This window comes from Leptosomus discolor, chromosome 6 (assembly GCF_034619465.1).
Source record: "Leptosomus discolor isolate bLepDis1 chromosome 6, bLepDis1.hap2, whole genome shotgun sequence".
Classification (NCBI taxonomy): Eukaryota; Metazoa; Chordata; class Aves; order Leptosomiformes; family Leptosomidae; genus Leptosomus; species Leptosomus discolor.
This window is the reverse complement of record NC_141396.1, coordinates 61144968-61164676: the sequence shown is the minus strand read 5'-3', so window position 1 is coordinate 61164676 and position 19709 is coordinate 61144968. Positions and strand designations below refer to the sequence as shown.

The 19709-nt window shown below is 49.4% G+C and overlaps 1 protein-coding gene across 1 annotated transcript; it reads left to right on the top strand.

Moving 5' to 3' along the window:
- The first annotated feature begins 3494 nt into the window (after window positions 1-3494).
- On the top strand, window positions 3495-9083 carry CSRNP1 (cysteine and serine rich nuclear protein 1). Its single transcript, XM_009961972.2, has 4 exons — window positions 3495-3666; window positions 6051-6310; window positions 6668-6964; window positions 8100-9083. The coding sequence occupies exons 1-4, from the start codon at window positions 3495-3497 to the stop codon at window positions 9081-9083; spliced, it is 1713 nt and encodes a 570-aa protein (XP_009960274.2).
- The last annotated feature ends 10626 nt before the right edge of the window (window positions 9084-19709 follow it).

Sequence of the window (19709 nt, the reverse complement as noted above, 5' to 3'; positions counted from 1 at the left end):
AAAAAAAAAAAAAAAAAAAAAAAGGTGGTAAAATCCTGCGCTTGGTAGTGCCTGCAGAGATTTGCAATGGCAAGCACGGAGAGAGAGATAGATTCTGTTTTTTTTTTTTTCATGCTGCTGTGCACATTTCTGTGACTTCTTTGTAAGACATCAATGTGGATTTAAGATTACTTGCGGAATTACTGCAATTAAAATATCCTCACTGTTTCTGAATTGGCCTCCGGGTTTTTTTGGCTGAGCGGCCAGCGGTTTCAGTGACAGGGCTTTCAAGGCAGCGTCCAAATCGCTGGCGTGAATTCTGCTCCCAGGTGCCAGGGCGAGGAGGGGATGGTCTTTGCCTTGACAGCAAAACCCCTGTCTGGAGGATTATTTTTTTGTGTGTGTGGGTGGATACCAGTAGACACGGATGGGTGCAGCCCCACTACAGCCCGTGTAGCTCCTGAGAAGGATTTGAAAACTTGACGTGGAAAACGTCACGGCCGTAAATCAGCAAAGAGGGGGAAGGCGTTATGGGGGAAAATGAATGTGTTTGGCTGGTGGGCAACAGGTTCACCAGCTTTTTCCCATTAATTGAGAATCATGTTTGCACGACACCTACTCTGCGTTAACAAAACAATAGGTGTTTGGAATAACACAGCATGCCAGAGGTGCTTTTTTTTTTTTTTTTTTCCTATGCATTTGGCGTATTCTGATAGATGGGAGGTGCACACGCCTCCCTTCATCCTTCTGCCAGACGTGGCTAATCAGCGATGATAGTATTTTTAAAAATAAATAAATAAAATTGCACCACCTTACACACAGCTTGCCTTGGCTCTGGCTTGGTGTTTGTGTTAATTCGGTTAGCTGGCTTGAGGAAAAACGCTTCGGGTTTTCCTGCTGTGGGGTTTGGGGGGAGGCGATGCAGCCCGTGGCGGGCGCTGCTGAGTTTGCAGGCGACCTGAGCACCAGGGCTGCGTCGCTGTGCAGCATCGCGATGTCCACCCTCTCGCTTCTCTGAGAGCCCTGCAGACCAGGTAGATCCTGGTAGAAATGGATGCCACACAGGGTTGGGGTTTGTTTTTTGTTTTTTTGTGGGTTTTTTTTGGGCCAGACCTGGGATTTATCGCTGTTTCAGCAGTGTGATCTTGGCTGCTCCTCCACCTTCCCGCGAGGCTTGGATGTGGTCCACATCGCATCTCTGAGGGCGTTTGCCGTTGGGCATATGTCCTACGGGCTTTTTGGGGAGCTGGTTTCTCCCTCCCTTGGCTGGACAGTGGCACGCTTCACCGGCAGCATCGGAGGTGTCCTTTGGAGCAGCGAGCAGTTGCTCTATGACATGAACTGATGGTCTTTCAAGCCATGCGTGGGACTTTTTTTTTTTTTTTTTTCTTTTTTTTCCAGTTTTTGGCCTCCCCAGGTGGATGATGGGGTCAGCTGGGATGAGCAAACCTCTGGCTGTAGCCCAGGTTTTGATTCAGACCCCCGCCATGGATTTGGAGGGTTTCTTTGCTCCTGGTTGTTTCTTAAAGCAAATGGGAGACAGAGCAGAAGGCACCAAAAAAACCCAGTTTGTAAATGCAGCCAGGTGACTGGTTTGGGTGTCGTGGCTGCCTGCAAGCTCTGCTTTGCTGGGGCGCAGGCAGGAAAGGGGTTAACCCAGGTGTCAGGTAGGACATGTGCTGCTGGGGCTGGAGGGTGGCCAAATCCACCTTCTCCCCATCTGTTTTGGATAAAGGCCAGAAAACCCAACAACCCCTTTGTGGCAAAACCACCTGCAGCTCCAGGGAGGAGGAGGAGGGATGGAGGGGATCTCTCCCTGGCCCCCAGGTTCAGGGGGCCGTGGGGGATGTAGGCGCATGTCGCAGTGAATGATTAACTTCTTCAGGCTGAGGAACTGCTTCATCCAGGGATTTTTTTGACCTTTTAGGGGACTATTGTCTCCTGGGAAGCTGTTGATAAACATAATTAACGGGGGGCTGGGGCAGGGCTTTGAAGGCCCCCATGTCTGCTCCCCTCCTGATCTGTGTTATGCTGTCGAGATTCTGAAAATCCCAGCGCTGGGAGGGTTTGAAGCCCGTGTGGTTTCTGTGCTGCCTGCTCAGCGCTGGCAGGAGGGCAGGTTGAGTGGTGGTTTGGGTTTTGTTTTTTGGGTTTTTTTCTTCTTTTTCAGAGCCTTAAAATTAACTTCAGACATGCAAAAGAGGGTGAGAAAGTGCTACGGTTACAAAGAACAAATTTGGCGGGTTGAGGAGTTTCAGCTGGTGGGAGGGGATGGGGACTGGGTACCTGGTACCCCTGTATCTGCACTTTCACTGTCCCAGGGCTGCATGTGCCTGTCCCAGCATCATCCGACTTTTATGGATGCTTTAGGTTTTGTGTATTACCTCTGGGCTTATTGAAGCCCATGATGCTGGGGCTCTCCCCCCCCCCCTCACCTTGCTGGAGGGAGTTTCTGGGCTGGGGCTACATCTTGCTGTTGTGCCTTACAGCCCAGTGGGATGGGGTCAAAGCAAGTCACTCCTCCAGCAGCAGCCTGGTTCTCAGCTTTGGGTATGGCTCACTGGCTTCAAAATAAGCTGGCAGTGACTTCTGCAGAAGCAGGGGCATCTGGTGTTGCTAGTCTGTAAAAGGAGAAACTGTCCGTTGTCTGTGCAAGAGCATCCCACGTTAGGTGGGCTCTGATATCCCTGGAGGCACAGTGTATAGGTTTTACGCAATTTCAGGAGACGAAAACCCACAAACTTAACGAAAGCAAAGGTTAAAAGATGCAACAGTTATTTTTTATTTTTTTCTTTGAGATGAGCAGGGGAAAAACATGCAGGAAATTTAGGAATCTAGGCAAGTACAGAGCTCCTTTGTTTTTAATTAGCTGCGTTGTTTTTAATTGCTACTATGCTTGATACATAACCCAGCCTAAACAAGAATAGCTTATTGAATGGGGGACTGACTATGAAAGGCACCGTGAGGAGAAGGGCTGTTCTTCACAGTTGATATATTTGTATTTCAGTGCTTCATTTAATAAGTCTGTTTCCCCAGGGGGCTGTAGCAAGTAAATCATGCCAACAGATTGTTCTCTACAAACTGGCTTATTTTTGTAATTAGCAAGACGTTAAAGCTGTAACTGCATAGAAAGCGATCTCAGTAAGGAGTTAACATGAAAGAATTAGTAAGCAAAATGTAATACTTATCGTTTGATAACATTTGTGTTGATTGAATTGGTTTCCGGACAGTTTGTTGTCTGCGATAGTTGGGTTTTCTGCGGCATCGTAAAATGGGAGAGAAATTCAGCAGGTGTGCACAGGGAGGGCAGTAAAGTGTGGTTTTTTTTTTTTTTGGGGGGGGGGCGGGGGGAACACTTTTTGGGGATCATACCTGCATGGCCAGGTGGACCTGGTGGAGAAGCCCTGCTGGGGGTTAAAGCCATCTTGCTCATCACCGGGAACTGCCAGTATTTCCCTCGCTTTATTTTGCTTTTCTCCTTTGTTTTCCAGTTATATGAAAAATACAGAGTCACCATGAGCGGAGTATTGAAAAGGAAGTATGAAGAGCTGGGGGATGACAGTACCTACTGCTCCTCCTCCTCCTGCTCCCCCCTCTCCTCCTCGGCGTCCTCAGGCTGGGAGTCGGATGAGGAGAGCTCCCGTGGAGAGCCCAAGCCCAGCTCTGCCTTAACACCCAGCTTCACCCGTGAGTATCTCTGGCAGTCCCTTTCCTGGGATCAGGCATGCCTGTACACAGGGTTTTTGTAGTGTGGTGGTGGATCATCACCGTGCAGAGACCCTCGTGGAGCCCACCTTGGGTGGAAGCGGCCGTAACACCAGCTCCCTGTTGTTACACCACTTTATCTTGGTTTTATGATCAGCCAGCATCCTCAGGGTAGTCTTTCTCAGCCCTCCCTCCCAGCACTGATTGTTCCTTTATAATGTTTTTGCTGAAGTCCAGATTTCTGGGAATAACGATGCTAGGACCTGGGTGGGCAGAGGGGTGCAGGTGCCTCCGAGCCAGTGCTGTAGGACCACCCCTCCATCCCTCAGTCCTCTGGCAAACTATTGCATAGGCAAAAACTAAACAGACAGTAAAGGCCCATAACACTGGTTTTTAAAAATGATTAACCAGCAGCGTAATTACCGTTTCAGAACTTGTTTCCTACATAAGTTGAGTACTTTGCCAAAGAACATGACACGTTTGACATTGCCTCTGCTGTTAGTACAGATAAATGCTGTTTTGTTTTCCCAGCAATATCAGTTTTGAGAGCTTTTAGGAAAACACACAGAAGACGAGGTTGTAAAATCTTTTATCTGCCATGCGAAGGGAAAAGTAAAAAATACAATAGGGGAACATCTTCATGGAGGAGAAATAGTCCAACCTAGTAAATTATACTGAACACCCACTGTATATAGCAGTTAAGGTCCACTTAGCAGACATACACAAACACGCAGTGGTCTGAAAAGGCTTTAGAAGTCTTGTAATAATAAAGAGTCTCATTCTTGCTTGTCTTCCCAGGTTTTGTGACAAAACAATGAACTTTTTGTATTCTCTGGCTCAATTGGAAAAGGGTCAGGAATGGGAAAACAATTTCAGAGGAGGGGTGCGGGGAGAGAGAAGCAAATGCCAAAGTGCAGCAGCTCAGCCGATAGATGATTGCGGTGGTTAACTTGCCTTTTGATAAAGAGCTAATGTTTTAGAAGATTGAGTCAAGGTTATTATGAAAATGCAACGCACAGTGCAAAGATATCATCAAAGCGACTGCAGAGCCCAGTGTGAAACCCTCAGCTATTTAGCAGAAGCTGCTGACACAGCTGGGTGAACACTTTTTCTTTTTTTTTTTTTTTTTTCTTTTCTTTCCATATGAAACTGAAATGCTATATTTTGCCAAGCGAGACTTGTGAAATGTAGGTGCAGCTAACTGTCCAGTCTTGCACTTTCCCAGCCTTCGGGGCCAGCCGGGCCCCTGGGGTTTTCAGCAGTCCTGTGGGTTGCCTCCCTGCAGTGGGGCTGCCTGCGGCTCTGCTGTCCGAAGAGCGGGGCTCAGATCCCAGCTCTGCAGGAGTCACCCGTCCTTTCTGGGTTATTTTTTCCCATATTCTCCGTGGTGGCAACCAAGACATCCATGCACCAGCAGAGAATGGGACCGAAAAACCCCGTCATGGAGTATTTGTGTAGCTGGCTCTCGCTCCTGACATGCTCATGCAGCAGAAAAAGCAGCTCTGTAACCCTGTACCACTGCTTTTCCCTTGGCTTTCCACGGCCAGCCACGTTCGTGGAAACTCACTGACTCTGAAACTGCCCTGGCTAATTAGCCCACCTCCATCTGCTAGGTTTGCACGTGCAAATGTGCAGAACCAGGTATCTCTGGAGAGGCCCCGCTTTAAATGGTGTGTAGCATGTTTCAGCAGTTTAAGATAAACCAGAGTCATGTATTGCCATGTTTACCCTGGGATCACCTGCATAAAGATTAACATCTTTGCAGCTGCTCTCAGATGAGCCTCTTGAGAATAAACTATAGATTCATAGTTCCTCCCAGTGGATGGGGGAAGGAAGTACCAGAAAAACAGCCGTTTTGGCTGTTTGCTGCCCTGCCCCAAAAGCTGAAGCCACGCAGCACTGGAGTGTCAGTGCTCCGGCATCCTATGAGCAGACCACGAGCTCCTGAACATGGGGCAGGGTGCTTGGGTTTAGAGCAAGACAGGAGCGTAGGGTGGTTTGTTGCTTGTTTGTTATGCTCTGCTGCACGTGAAGAATAAGCAAATGTGTGTTTCCTGGAGGAGGTCAAGCGGGAAGAAGCAGCAGCCGTTTCTTAGGGTGAATCTTCTCAGTGACTCGAATGCATTAGGACTTGGCTTAGTTTCCTCTCCGTTCTCATCCCACCTTTGAAGTGTTAGATCCTAAAACTGATGGCCAGAAGCCATCAAGCGATGTTGTAACCTTGTCCCATCATGTCCCTGTTGAGAGAGTAACCACAAGTCCTGCCCGTTTGTAATGTTTACAGCCTGTTTGTAATACTTCTGTCCTGTCTGCAGGATGGCAGTACTGACTTTGTGCCTTTTTTTTTTTTCTTCCCCCGTTTTTAGCCACGTCTATCCTGAAGAAATCCAAGCGACTAAAGAAGAACAATGTGGAGTTTGACCGGGTCACTGTGTTTTACTTCCCACGCTGCCAGGGGTTCACGAGCGTGCCTAGTCGCGGGGGCTGTACCCTGGGGATGGTGAGCAAACACAGCTCCTCCCGGCAGTTCACGCTAGCAGAGTTTTCAAAGGAGCAGGAAAACGTTCGTCGGGAGAAACTCGAAGAGAAGCTAAAAGAGGAGAAGTTGGAAGCGTTGAAATGGAAGGTGAGTAGAAGCGTGGGGCTGGGTTGGTGAGGAGCTGGTTAGGTAGTGGCCACTCTTTAGTAGGAGGCTCTCTGAGACCCGGGGTCATCGGTCCTTAACCCTGTTTGGGTCTCCAAAACGCACAGGCTCCTGCGTGGGGTTTTCAGCTTTGTTCTCCGCCTTTGAAAAGTGATGGAAAAGATGCTGAACTCCCCATGTCAGGTGTCTTGTCAGCTCTTTGGGGGCTCTGACACGGATGTTGGTCCTGGGGTTGGCCACCGAGGGGGGCAGATCTTCCCTTTTTCTCCGACCTGGGGGTGCTGATGGCTCTGTCCCCCCAACAGATCCCCTGATGCTTTGCTCATTTTTTGCCCGTAGCTGACCATGAACGGCACGAAGGAATCGGAGGAGGCCAACCAGCTCACCATCGAAGACATCTCCGATGATGACATCGACGTCAGCAACGTGGACCTGGAGGATGGCTTCTTCCTCCAGCCCTACCCCGCCAAGAAGAGACGTGCGCTGCTGAAAGCCATGGGGGTGAAGAAGATCGACAAGGAGGAGAAGCGGGAGCTGCACAACATCCGCCTGTCCCGGGAGGACTGCGGCTGCGACTGCCGGGAGGTCTGCGACCCAGAGACCTGCAGCTGCAGCTTGGCAGGCATTAAATGTCAGGTACTGCCCTTGCCTCTGGACACGAGGGGAAAAGCCGCAGCTCCAGCTGGTGTATACGTTAAAGCAGGGGGTTTCGAGCAAGCAGGACGGAGCTAGGGCAGCCTGTAAAATGCATCCGTTCCCACCTGTGCTTGGAGTGAAGCAGGCGAGAAAAGCCCTTGGAGATGCTCTCCAGGCTGTGAGGCACCCGCTTCCCAAACCACGTGTGCAGCCGGCCCCGCGCTGCTGCTGCAGCCGTGGGGCTGTGCCCGAGCTCGCAGCGTGAGTGCGCCCACCCCATCCATCCCCGCGAGACTCCCGCCCGCCTGGTGCGGCGGGTGGAGGGAGATGGGCCACGTGGGAATGTCTTGGCAAGCGCAAGCTTCTTGCTCCTCACATGAGGCTGTGATTCCTCCTCCTCCCTCTGGTTTTATTTTTGCTTTCCCTTGGTGTCACAACTCCCAGCACACTTGGGCAAACGTGGGAGTGTCAGCTGAGCGGCAGCCCACAGCTAGCTGTGCAGACCACCTGCAAAGTGGGACAATCCCTTTATATTCAATCAGCTTATTATATATTTTTCCTTGTATTTTTTATGGGTGCCTGCCCAGCTGTGTTTGGGGAGCCACATTCCCTCTCCTGGGTGCCGCTCGCTCCCTTGATGCCATGGTTGCAGACTGGGGGTGGTGTAGGGTGGGTGTGCACAGGCAGATGGGCGCACACAGGCGGATGGGTGCTCCGTGTCGCAGGCCCCCTCTCGCGGCTGGTGTCAAGCGGGACATTAAGGTGCCGCAGGCGCCTGTTGAGCAATTTGTCCTTGGCGAGGGGCAGAAGCCCACGATATGGATCAGGCATTAAATATCATGATGCAATATATAAAAGCTCACGTTTGCCCCCTTATGTCTCCTCTTGGAGCATTGTGTTTTGCTTTTTTTGGAATCCTTTAACTTTCTTCAGTTGTACTGAAATCCAGCTTTTTTACAACAACCCTTCAAAAGAGCAGGGTGTCTTTTATTTTTATTATGGTTTTTTTCTCAGGCTGGTTTTAAAACCCCTCAGTTGCTACTTGGTTTCTCAGGGCGGGTGAGTCGCAGGCGGTTTCGATTTTGCGCCGCCGGGTTCGATCCTAACGCTCCACCTCTGCTTCTCCCCGTGCCAGATGGATCACACCTCCTTCCCCTGCGGCTGCACCAAGGACGGCTGTGGCAACACCGAGGGCAGGATCGAGTTCAACCAGGCCCGCGTGCAGACTCACTTCATCCACACCATCATGAAGCTGGAGCTGGAGAAGCAGCAGCAGAGCAGCGAGAAGGTGGCGGAGGCCGAGCCCCCTTTCCGGGAGCGGCTCCCGCCGTTGGGATGCGCGGCGGGGAAGGGCTCCTTGGAGGAGCGCGCAGTGCCGCTGGCGCCCGCCTTCCAGTTCAGCCCCGACCTGGAAGCCCTGGGGGAGAACAGCTGCAGCAGCGACATGACAGACTCCTCCATCTCGTCCCACCCCAGCGAGGACCTGGAGGAGCCCTACGAGAGCCTCCCCTCCGACAAATCCCAGTCGGACGTGGACGACGACGGCTTGGCCCGCATCCTCCACTTCAACGACTCGGATGCCGAGGAAGAGGGTGGCCACAGCCAGGATGACCTGAGCTGCTTCCATCCTGCCGACTTCTTCATCGAGGACCACGGCGGTGAGGCCAAGCCTATCCCCGGCCACTTGTCCCACCTCTCCGAGTGCCTGGATGAGAATGCCAACCAGGACAGCGGGGGTTTGCTGGAGGACGCTGCCCACGCGCGGTGTGATGGGCTGTCCTGCTGCGCCTCGTCCCCGGCCGAGCCCTGCTCCAAGAGCTACGCCGACCTCAGCCTTTCCTCTGACTCCCTGGATTTCTTCCAGTCCTTCTCAGACTATAACTTGGGACCCCTTTACAACTCCTTAAAGGAGTACGAGAACCTCGATAACTTCTCAGCGTTACAGTTTCAGTTGCCTAATTTCCCTGGCTTCCCACAAGCCGGAGATCAGGGCTCCTGTTTCTTGGAGTCCCTCATCGGTTTGTCCGAATCCGTCCCTGAAACCCCAGCCCCTTTCACAGACAATCAACTTTTGGAGGACGCCATCAAGTCATCGCTGATGGAGACGGTGAAAGTGTGAAACGCCCGTGTGGCTCGGGCAGCAAGGACCGGCGCCGAAAGGAACGCTGATAAACAGTCAGATGGGCGAACTTTCACTGAAAGGATGATGCGCTACACAAAAATAAGGAGGAAAAAAAAAAAAAGACTTTCTAAGCAAACGAACTATTTTTGGTCTTTATAGAACGTGGACGTTTTGACATACTGCAGCTACAATCAGTTCTCTCGCTGTTTGTGCAAAAATTTCTAAACTTTCATGGTGGGGTGGGGTGGGGAGGGAGGGGAAAAAGACTTTCACGTATGAATTTCCTTGTGTTTTATATGAAAAGACCTGTTGAGAAATACTCCTCGCTAACGGTGCCAGTCGTACACACAGCCCCTTCTAGAAACGTTTCAGTGTTGCAGGAACTTTTTAAGACAACTTTTTGAAGCTGTATTTATTGTGAAAATTTGTCGTTTGCGTAAGAGTTAGCCCAACACGCTCTTACGTTTAAATCGGACAAGGTTTACAGAAGAGATCCATACACTATATACATAATCATTCTTCATCTATTTATTGCAAATTCCAGAATTTAACTAGCCACCGAAGCTTGAACTAGCGTGAAACCTTATTTAAATTGGTAATACCTCAGATGTATTATGTGTACAATCATATTTTTTTTGCATAATATATCTGTATTTATTTATTTTCTACCTGTAGTCCATGAATAGCACTGTGGTTTATCAGTGACCTGGAAGGGCAATAAGGTCTTCAGCAGCACCCATCCTAAAGACAACCCTGGTTTTTCTGAGTCTGAAAGATGTTGGCTGTTTGGTCTTCACCTCACGTTTCTGAGAGAGCCGAATGCAAGCGAAAGGGAGGGATGAGGGAAACGTTTGTGCAACGTCCTTTGGTGTCGATCAGCCCTCTAGCAGACATGATGGTGGTGTCTGATCTCTGTAGATATCACGGAGATACGCTGTGGAGAGCCAAACAAGCAAAACCTGCAGCTATTCAAGAAATAACATGAACTAGCTCTATTTAAACAACAAAAAAAAACCCCACCCCAAATCCCTTTTCATAAATTATTTTGTAATTTATTTAATTTCCTAAGGATGTGGCCATGAGATCTTTCCCGATCAGTTATGGTGCCTGAATATGCAGAGGAACTGTTAGCAGCGGTGGGGGGGCTGTAACGAGAAGGACCTTTGCAGCCCTGGGGGGATTTTGGGAGAGCAAAGCCAACAACAGCAACACTGTGCTCACGCTCAGCAAGTGCTCCTTAGGACTCCCCAGCATCGAGGGTACTGCAGCTCCAAGCTCTAGTGGGTCAGACTGTTTATACTAATTTTTTTTTTTTTAATAGGTAAATCAGGTAAATCAAGTGAAATAGGTGGATAGGAAGGTTATTGTTTTATTTATCCTTTGAGTATGGTTTTAGAGGGAAGGAAAAATAACACCTGAAAGCAAAGCTGAAAAAACTTGCAGGCTTTTGGTTTTTAAAATGAGAGAAATCATCGTGTTTAGGAAGGATATTGGAGGCCCTCTTGGCCTTCTGCTATTTAAATCAGTCTGAGAACATGACACTATTTGGTCACGAGATGTAACTGGACATACAATCTGTACGTCAGTGATACACTAAGTGCCTACGCCAGCCGTATGGAAAAAAACCCACAACAAACGGCTTTAAAACCTACTGGATTTAAATCCCCCCTTGGAAACGGTGAGATGGGGTGATGGGAGTGATTCCTGGCATTAGGGCACCGGGGAGAGGCAGCAGTTCTGGCATCCCAGCCCCGCTGCCCTGGGAGCAGGGTGCTGGTGGGAGCTCCTGGGAGCGTGGAGACACCCAGATGGGGGGAAAAAAAACCCCAATATATGGATTTGAGGATTTTTTCCATTGGCTGAACTGTTTATATCCCTGATGACAGGGACGATGCTCTTGGGTACCTGCTGTTCGACAGGCGCCTCAGGCAAACCTGCCGGCAATTTGAGAAACTTCTGGCGTACGAATATGGTGAAGGCTGGGTTGGTTGGGGGGTTTTTAATCATTATTATTACTATTTAATAGTGCATCTTCCCTGGTATTGAGCCGGTCAGCTTGGAAGCAGAGCTGACCTGCTGCGGCCACGAGCGGGCGCTTGTCCCACGCTCGCCTCCAGGGACCTCCCCGCCGGGCAGGAGGGCGACTGTAGGAATACTACTGGCAGATGGAGGATTTTCTGGATATATATATATATAATTATTATTATTATTTTTTGTTGTCGTCATCGTCGTTTCTTCAGACTGAGAAATCCCCTTCAGTTATTTCCTAGGTGGTAGTTTCTATCCTTCAGACTGCATCAAAAATACTGACAGTTGAAAGTCTGGTACCGTTCTGTATTTATTGGCACTAATATATTTTATAACATTCCTAGGTTTCTCTGCATATATATATTTATATATATAAAATATATACTTATATTTTATATATATATACACACACACTTTTTTTTTAATTATGACCGGGATAGACTCCTGCCTTTGTGGATTTTTTTTCTATAATTTATTCTTTTTATTTGTGTTGGTGCCAAAAAAAAAAAAAAAAAAAAAAGATTTTTTTTCTCTCTCTTTTTTTTTTTTTTTTTTTTTTTCTTTTTTGCCAGGGCACTGAATTGTAAATATATAATTTTTTTTCTTCTCCGTATCTGTGTAAAAAGTTGCCTGTTAAACAGTTTAAAAACTGGGTATTTATTGACACAATCTGTAATTATCTAATGTATTGATTGAAACGCTTTGGTTTCAACATAGCTTTATTTTAGCTTTCTTTGTGTATATATTGTGATTATGTTGCTTAAAGGTACAAGTTTAAAAAAATGCTTTATTTTTACCTTATCCATTTGCATTTGTTTATAAAAAAGCATATTTGTCTACAGCTGCTGTCTCTCATTTCATCAAAGCAATATGAAGAAATTTCCATTACACTTTCAATAAAAGAATTTTGTTTGAATATGGCAGCACCTTCGCCCTGTTTATCCTTTACTGTGGCTCGAAAACTTGGATGAGGGTGTGTACACTGCACTGTATGTCATAGTTGTCCCTTTTTTATTTGTTTTTGGCTTTTTTGGCCCCTTTTTGAAGCTTGTGGATGCCCTGGGGTTGAGATGGAAGCATCCTACTGGGGCAGGAGCAGCCCTTGTCCCAGCCTGGTGTCCTCCAAGAGGCTTCTCCTGAGCTTGGGGACCCCTGTCGCTTTGCTCAGCCCCCTAAAAGCAGCCCAGGGAAGAGCATCCCCATGCCCTCGTGTTGGGGAAAGGCACAGGGGGATCCTGGGGGGCCTGAGCACTGGCATAGGGCCAGTCCCATAGTGGGAAACCAGCTGTAGGGTCAGTCCCCAGCGCAAAGGGGACATCTTCCCTGGAGAAGGCCCGGAGCCGAAGCAGCTCATCCATCCCTGCGGAGCCATCCTCCATGCGTGGCAGCTGGGTATGCAAAGGGGAGGCGCTTCCCAGGCAGCCTCTGAGGTGTCCCCAGGTCCATCACATCCTTGATGTCACCTCGATACTGAAACGTAGCAGGGAACGCTACTGAAGCCTTGGGAGGTCACAGAGGAGAAGCTCTTGGGGCAGCTGGAGGTGCATGAGGGGTGCCCCAGGGTCCCTCTGAGTTCATCCAGAGATGGGTTTCCTAGCAGGCAGGCACCCAGTGCCAGCCCCAGCTTCCAAATTTTAAGCTGAAACAGCACATTTTGGCCAGGAGAGAGTCTTGGCTGGCAAGCGCAGTTTCTCCCAGGCCTGGGACTTAGAAGGGACTGTTTTTGGCAAACTGCTTAATTAATTTGAGGGCAAAAATGTGATGCAACCTCTTGCTTGGCAGAGCAAGATCTGTGCCCCAGAGAGCGTCTCCTGAGGCTCCCAGGGTGTCTCCAGCCGCTCGGTCACGCCATGGCAATGTCCCTGGCACACCGCTTTGCGGTGGTACGTGACACTTGTCCTGTTCAAGTTGCTTCCTGCTCCACCAGTGTCACTTGTGTGACACAGTGCCCTCCCCACCCCTTGCAAAAAAGGGTAAAAATCAGTGCATGGGGCTGGGGTCTGGCTGTGTTGTTTCCCAGACATGCTTGGCTTGTGGGTGGTGGCTGCCCCTCTCCACGGGACGATGGAAAAGACAGTGATGGTGGCAGCATCCCCATCGCTGAAGGGCATATAGCAGAAATCTTAGGAAACCCTTGGGAGCCCCTGGAAAACTCTTTCCCTTGCAGGCTACAAATCATTTGTCTTCACCCCATGGCACCTGTGGGACCTGGAAGGACGCAGCCAAAAAGAAGCATCACCACAATCCTGCGCCCCAAGGGAAAAGCAGAAAAAATACTCTTGGTCCTGGCAACAGCAGGGAAATAAGAAGGAGGTGAGGATGGGAGCCAGCCCACGGTGCAAAGGAAAAGCTGAATAAAACCCAGAAACCTGGAAGGGGAAACGCACACCTATCCCATGGGCTTGAGTCTGGCAGCATAGGCATAAATCATAACCACTGGCATTGACCTGAAAGCAAGGGAAATTGGCCCCAGAATGCCATTGTCTAGTTTTCCATTGGGAATCCGTTTCTAAAGGTTGCCATCTGCCCCCCGAGCAGAGAAGCTCAATTAATTGAATAAACTATTTGTTACAAATTATTTGCTCAGCCGTAAAAGCAGCAATACTGAAAAAAAGCCCCGTCTGTGGCTGCTCTGCAACGTGCGGTGAAGCCCGGCTCCAGTTTCCCCACCCAGAAGGATGTGTTTGATTGTGGGGTGTTTTTTGTTGTGTTTTTTTTGGTTTTTTTTTTTTTATGGGATTTGCACCTATAATTCCCTCTTACATTAATTATTTTCTGATGGGGAGGGGAAGAGCCCCCAGCATATGGCTCTAGTTGCTGCACTGGTGGGTTTTCGGCTCACGGTGAGGACTTTGCGCTGTGCTCCAGCATCATGGCCGGGGGACCCGTCACCCACCCAGGGACGGTGCTGAAACAGCCCCGAAAGTGCTGCATCCCATCAACCAGCCTCCGGCACAGGCATCTCCACGGGGAAGCAGCAGAGTTTATCACGGCCTCTTTGTGCCAAGAGGAGTTCATGTTCGCCTTGAGGAGCGAGGCAGGAGAAGCCCTGGAGGAGCTTCCCCAGCTGGTCGGGGATCGTCCCTCTGCAAGGGGCTGATGCTAAAGCCGTGGCCACTCTGCTTTTATAAGGCTGCATCTTAAAAGGGGCGAAACCAGGCGCAGCCTTCGATTTGCTTCCTGGCCACGGCAGGGTTGAGCCCGGCTGACTTTCTACGCATGCCAGGATGGACGTGCCCCAACCTGGTGACACAGAGCTGGGACTCACGTACATTTGACAGCGAGTGGTGGTGCTTCTTCGCATTCCTGGGAACTGGTTATTCATTGACCCCAATTAAACCCATCGGTGCACTCCCTACCTTGCTTAGGGCTTCATCACCCTCTTTATTTTCATTTATTTTCTCTTTTTTTTTCCTCCGTACAGCCACCCTGTATGCCTCGCTTGTAACACCCAGAGGCACAGAATTACTCATTGCCTGCTATCGTTTCATTTTTAGGTGCCTACAAGAGTTGAACCGTGCGTGTAGCCACCAGACTAGAAAGCATTTCTCTCCGGGTGGCGGAGCAGCCTCCAGAAAAGAGATGAGTCACTTGACGACCCGTGGCTGGCGGGGACGGGGACGGGCTGCGACGCGAGGCGAGGCTCCTCCAGACTTGGCGCCGTGTGGGAATGAGACACCCGAGGACTTTTCTCAGAAGGACCAGCTATAAAATGACGGATAGGATCCTGGACTTTATCACTGGCAGGAAAAATAACAAAACAAACAACCCAGGAGCTGCAGGGCAAGGTGAGGGCAGGGGTGTTGGCTCTGCAGCAGCAGGGGCATTTCCATAGGGCGAGTTCCTGCATGCAAGAGGCTCATGTCTGCTTTGGAGGCAGAAGCATTGGGAAAAAAAATACCTTTCCTCATCACTTGTCTGGTCGATAGAAGAAAAAAGGCAGGTTTGCACTGCTTGGCTGAGCAGCATGACACTGCAGGGGGTACAGTTGCCCCAGGCCTTCTGCAAAGGCAATAAAAGCATCCCAGGTGATGCCTCTGCATCCCTGCTGGGTTCAAGACCTCTATGACTGCAACACGCACTTTCTCTGTCCGTGCATGTATATCTTCCATGGAATTGAGCAGAAGTTTGCAGGCACTGAGGTTTTAACTCAGACCTAGAAGTCAGCTTGACTTTCCCATAAAAAAGGCACTGCAGAATTGGCAATTGTTGACACGTTCCTGTGGCCCATTTGAGTTTCAGTCTGTCAGTGCTATGGGATGGGTTAAAAAAAAAAAAAAGTTCAGCTGTTATTTCTTATTCGTTGGGTAATGGTGTTCAACATCACAGAAATCCTCATCGCGCTATAAGGAAGTGTCCTCTCCACCAAATCAGCCCAAATCACACGCCAAAATAAAAGCAGATTGATTTCTGCACCATGGGAGGGCCCCTCTGTGGTAATCATCTCTGGAGCAGCTGTGAGTCCCCAGCATCTGGGGAAACAGGTGATGCTAAATGCACTGAATAAATGTAAGTATTCTGGCGTCAGTGTTTTCCCTGCATAAAAGAGCAAAAACTCCTGTTTTGCCAGAGCTCTGCCTGAAGTGAGGCTTCAGATAAGCGGTTAATAGAACTACGTTTTCTTCTTCACAGCTACAACCATTAGGAGTTTTCAATGCTGCTTAATCCACACATTTCCGTCAGCTTGTTTTATACCTCTCAGCCTGCTGGCTGAGGGAATGGCAGTATTGCCATCTACCGGGCAGCTGTCTCCCTCTCCCAGCCTCTCAGCTGGCCAAATCGCTCTTGGGCAATGCTTGTCCTCCTCTGTGGGCCGGCTCAGGTCTGGAGGAGAGGTGGGCATGTCCTGGGGCTTGGCTGTGTTTCCGAACCTGGCCTGGCACACACATCCACAGCTGGAGGAAACCGTCTCCAGAAGGTAAATGCTCAAAAAAAACCCCCATGGATGCACCTACATTTTGGGCTCACTGGGAAGAGGAGTGAGGGATCAAAACACTTGTGGCTAGACATGCCCTGACTCCACCGCATTGGTAGGTGCATGAAACCCATCAAAGAGAGAATATCTGCGACCAGAGGAGCTAAAATATTTTGGTACGAGCGTGGAGGCTGTGAAGACTTTCAAGTCAGTCCAGATGAGGAGGATAAAAGGCTCGAGATGGCCCGGGGACCTGATTCCCTGGGGACTGCATGAGCCACACGCCAGGGTAAAACTACAGGAGAACCCTGCCACCAGGATGGATAACATAAAAGGATCTCCCTTGAAAATAAACCTGCTCCACTGAGGTACCCTGCGTAGGAAATTATTATATATTACACTTCCCTGGATAGAAATAGTTGGCTACTACTTTGGAGTAAATAGAGATGAGCACTTAATGGTCCTTAAATGCTTTTCATAGTTAAAGCATCCCAAGGAGCTTTCTGGGAATTAAGGTCGAATAGCTGTCGGGAGGCAGGGGAGACCATTGTAGTCATACTCCCAAATACCCATCATTTTTGCCTGCAAGTGAGCAAGGGAACAAACGGATGAAGAAGTGGTACAATTTTAACTAGAGATTTGGGGAGTTATTCTGATAAAGGATAGCAGCCCCAGGGTAGGATTTGGATTTTTGTCTCCTTTTTTCTGCTCCTCACAATGATGTGGGGAGCACCAGTCTTCCAAAATCTAGTTCGTTTCCTGGTTTAGCTGCTTCCTCACCACCCAGCTTTGGAGAAAAGGATGGGAATGTTATATATGAGCATTATAGTACTGTGCCCAGCCGTGTTTTTCTAATACCATTGGATAACATATTGCTGTGACACCTAGTATCTTCACACAGTAAAACCTGCATGAAGCACTGCATTTTCCAGAGGCTTCCCAAGGTGTGCTCCTGGGATCGCAGCTTTGCCTGGCAGTGCTGGGGACCAAGTAGCTCTAGCAAGGCTTTCAGATAGTGAGAGGTGAATGAGGCACAGGAGAAGCACGTGCACCCTGTCTGTGAGCTGCCAGGCTATTGCTTCCCTCTTGCCCTACGCAATAAATCATGGCTGAGCAGCACAAGCTGTTCCTGTCATCGAAACGCGGAAAGAAACGCTCCTCTTGGCACCAGGGATGTTATAATGACCCTGAATTAGAGCTGTGTGTCTCCAGCACCTGATTCTCCCGCTCCTGCGGGTGCAGCCTCATGTTTCTCCTCCTGGATATTGCAGGAACAGGTCCAAGTCTTGCTCACGTGGAGGAAGAGTTGAAAGGAGCAACATCCAGCCTGGCTTTCGGAGCAGCTTGTGACAAGAGATTTCAAGCACCCAATGGCAATAGATGCTCTGTGGAGACCAGGGGCAGCTGCATGGCTGTGGGCAGAAGCAGGGGCAGCCCCACTGTCATGCCAGGGGATGAACAGGGGATGGCTGTGGCGTTTTGGGTTGTGGCAAGGCACATGCATACTCATTAAATCGCTAACGTGGCCCCAGGAGTGCTTTTGGCCCAGGGAGCAGCAACATCCCAGATGGTTCCCAGCTTCGCTCAGCCCAGGTCAGGGATGGAGGCTGATGAGAACTGGGGACCCCATGTGACATCCCCAAATGCCCTCATGGCCCATGCACCAAGCACACAGAGTTAGACTCCCAGCCCAGGCATCAGGCACTGCAAAACTACCAGGCACTCTAATACTTCACTCCTGAGCATCTAAGTAATTTTGGGGAGTCCTTTGAGGGGCTCCCTTAAAAAATTTCATATCCCAAAGCCTTTGTTCTGTATTTTTTTAATTCCTCCTGAAACTCAAAGGGAAAAGCTGGAATATAGTCAGGCCAAGATCTCAAGATGCCAGCTTGCTCCTACCACTTGGCTGCCAAGTGCTCTTAGAAGGGACAGTACTCCATCACTGAGCCTAACAGGTCCAGGCTCTTTCCGGAGAAGTTAAATATTTGAACTTGATATAGCAGCAGAAATCACACATGGTGTCTTAAAAGGAGCAAGAACCATCCGGTAATATTAAGCAGCAGGAAAGCTGCGATTCAGGGTGGTTTTAACTTGCCAGAAGAGGAGAATTGCCAAACAACCGAGCACCCAGGAGACACTGCCAAGTGCAGTCCAATAAAGCAGAGAGCTAAAAATACAGCTGGGACTCCACTCCTTCACAAGCCTTAAAGAAAGCGCCGCTGGTTTCATTTGTGCTTGCCATAATAAGGGAGATTTATCTATTGCAAATCGGACCTCTGGATAAACAGCGGCAAAAATCAGCCCCTGTGTGACATCGCTTATCTGTGTGTCTGCAAGCAAACACGAAGGACAGAGTGCAAGGCTGTGTACTTGCCATTTTATCGTTCTCGGCCCTCAAAACTTCTTTAGCAGGCGGTGACAACCGTGTCGGATATTCCTTCGGTTTGCCAATGCCCTCTAGTGGCTTTTGGAGAGAAAAAATGGACATTCTCCCGAAAAAGAGAGGATTTTGCAAAAATACTGCTATGCCCTAGGCATGTGCAGGCTTTAGCAGAGATGGGACATAGGTAGTTTAAAATGGAAAAAGAGCTAAATGAAGATCCTTCATTCATAAATGCTCATCTCATACACAGCAAAAGGGGGAGAGGGAAGGTTGTGGGATTCCCCATGTATCCCTAGAAGATGGTTTTGTCGTTCATCAAAAGACAAATCTTGCTTTATTGTGCACGTACATCTCCATCTCTTCCTCCTTCCTTCCCTTTACCGGCCCTGCTGCCTGTCTAATAGGAAAGTGGCTTTTCTTTGGAAATGTTATGCGCTGCAGATAGGCGTGCCCAGCTGGCTGAGTACGGGCCCCTGCTGCCTAACAGCACAGGGGGCTGTTTTACACTGAATTTATTGCTTCCTTGCTAGAAAAGCACTCTCCAGAAATGCCATTTTCTATGCACTTAGTCTTAGAAAATGAATTTAAAACATAATCACCCTGCACAGACTGAATTTAAGAACAAGTTACATGGATCGTGCTTTCTATGGGTTGAGTTTCCCAATACACTTGAGGCAGATGCCTTTCTGAGCTGTGCTGTATTGAAGCTGTTTGCTTAGGAACACAAAGAGAACCCAGTTCTGCAAGCAAAACCTCTGCTGGCTGCTGACAGAACAGAACAGAACAGAACAGAATAGAGTATTTCAGTGGGAAGGGACCTACAACAGGCAGCTGGTCCAACTGCCTGACCAATTCAGGGCTGACCAAAGGCTAAAGCATGTTGTTAAGGGCAGTGTCCAAATGCCTCTTAAACCCTGACAGCCTTGGGCCATCGACCACCTCTCTAGGAAGCCCGTTCCAGTGGCTGACCACCCTCTCACTGAGGAAACGCTTCCTAATGTCCAGTCTGAGCCTCCCCTGGTGCAGCTTTGAACCACTCCCACGCCTCCCATCGCTGGATCCCAGGGAGAAGAGCTCAGCACCTCCCTCGCCGCTTCCCCTCCTCAGGAAGCTGCAGAGAACAACGAGGTCGCCCCTCAGCCTCCTTTTCTCTGTACCAGACAAACGCAAAGCCTTCAGCCGCTCCTCAGAGCACACCCCTTCCAGCCCTTTCACCAGCTTTGTTGCCCTCCTCTGGATGCATGCAAGGACCTTCACTCCCTTCCTAAATGGCAGGGCCCAGAACGGCACACAGTGC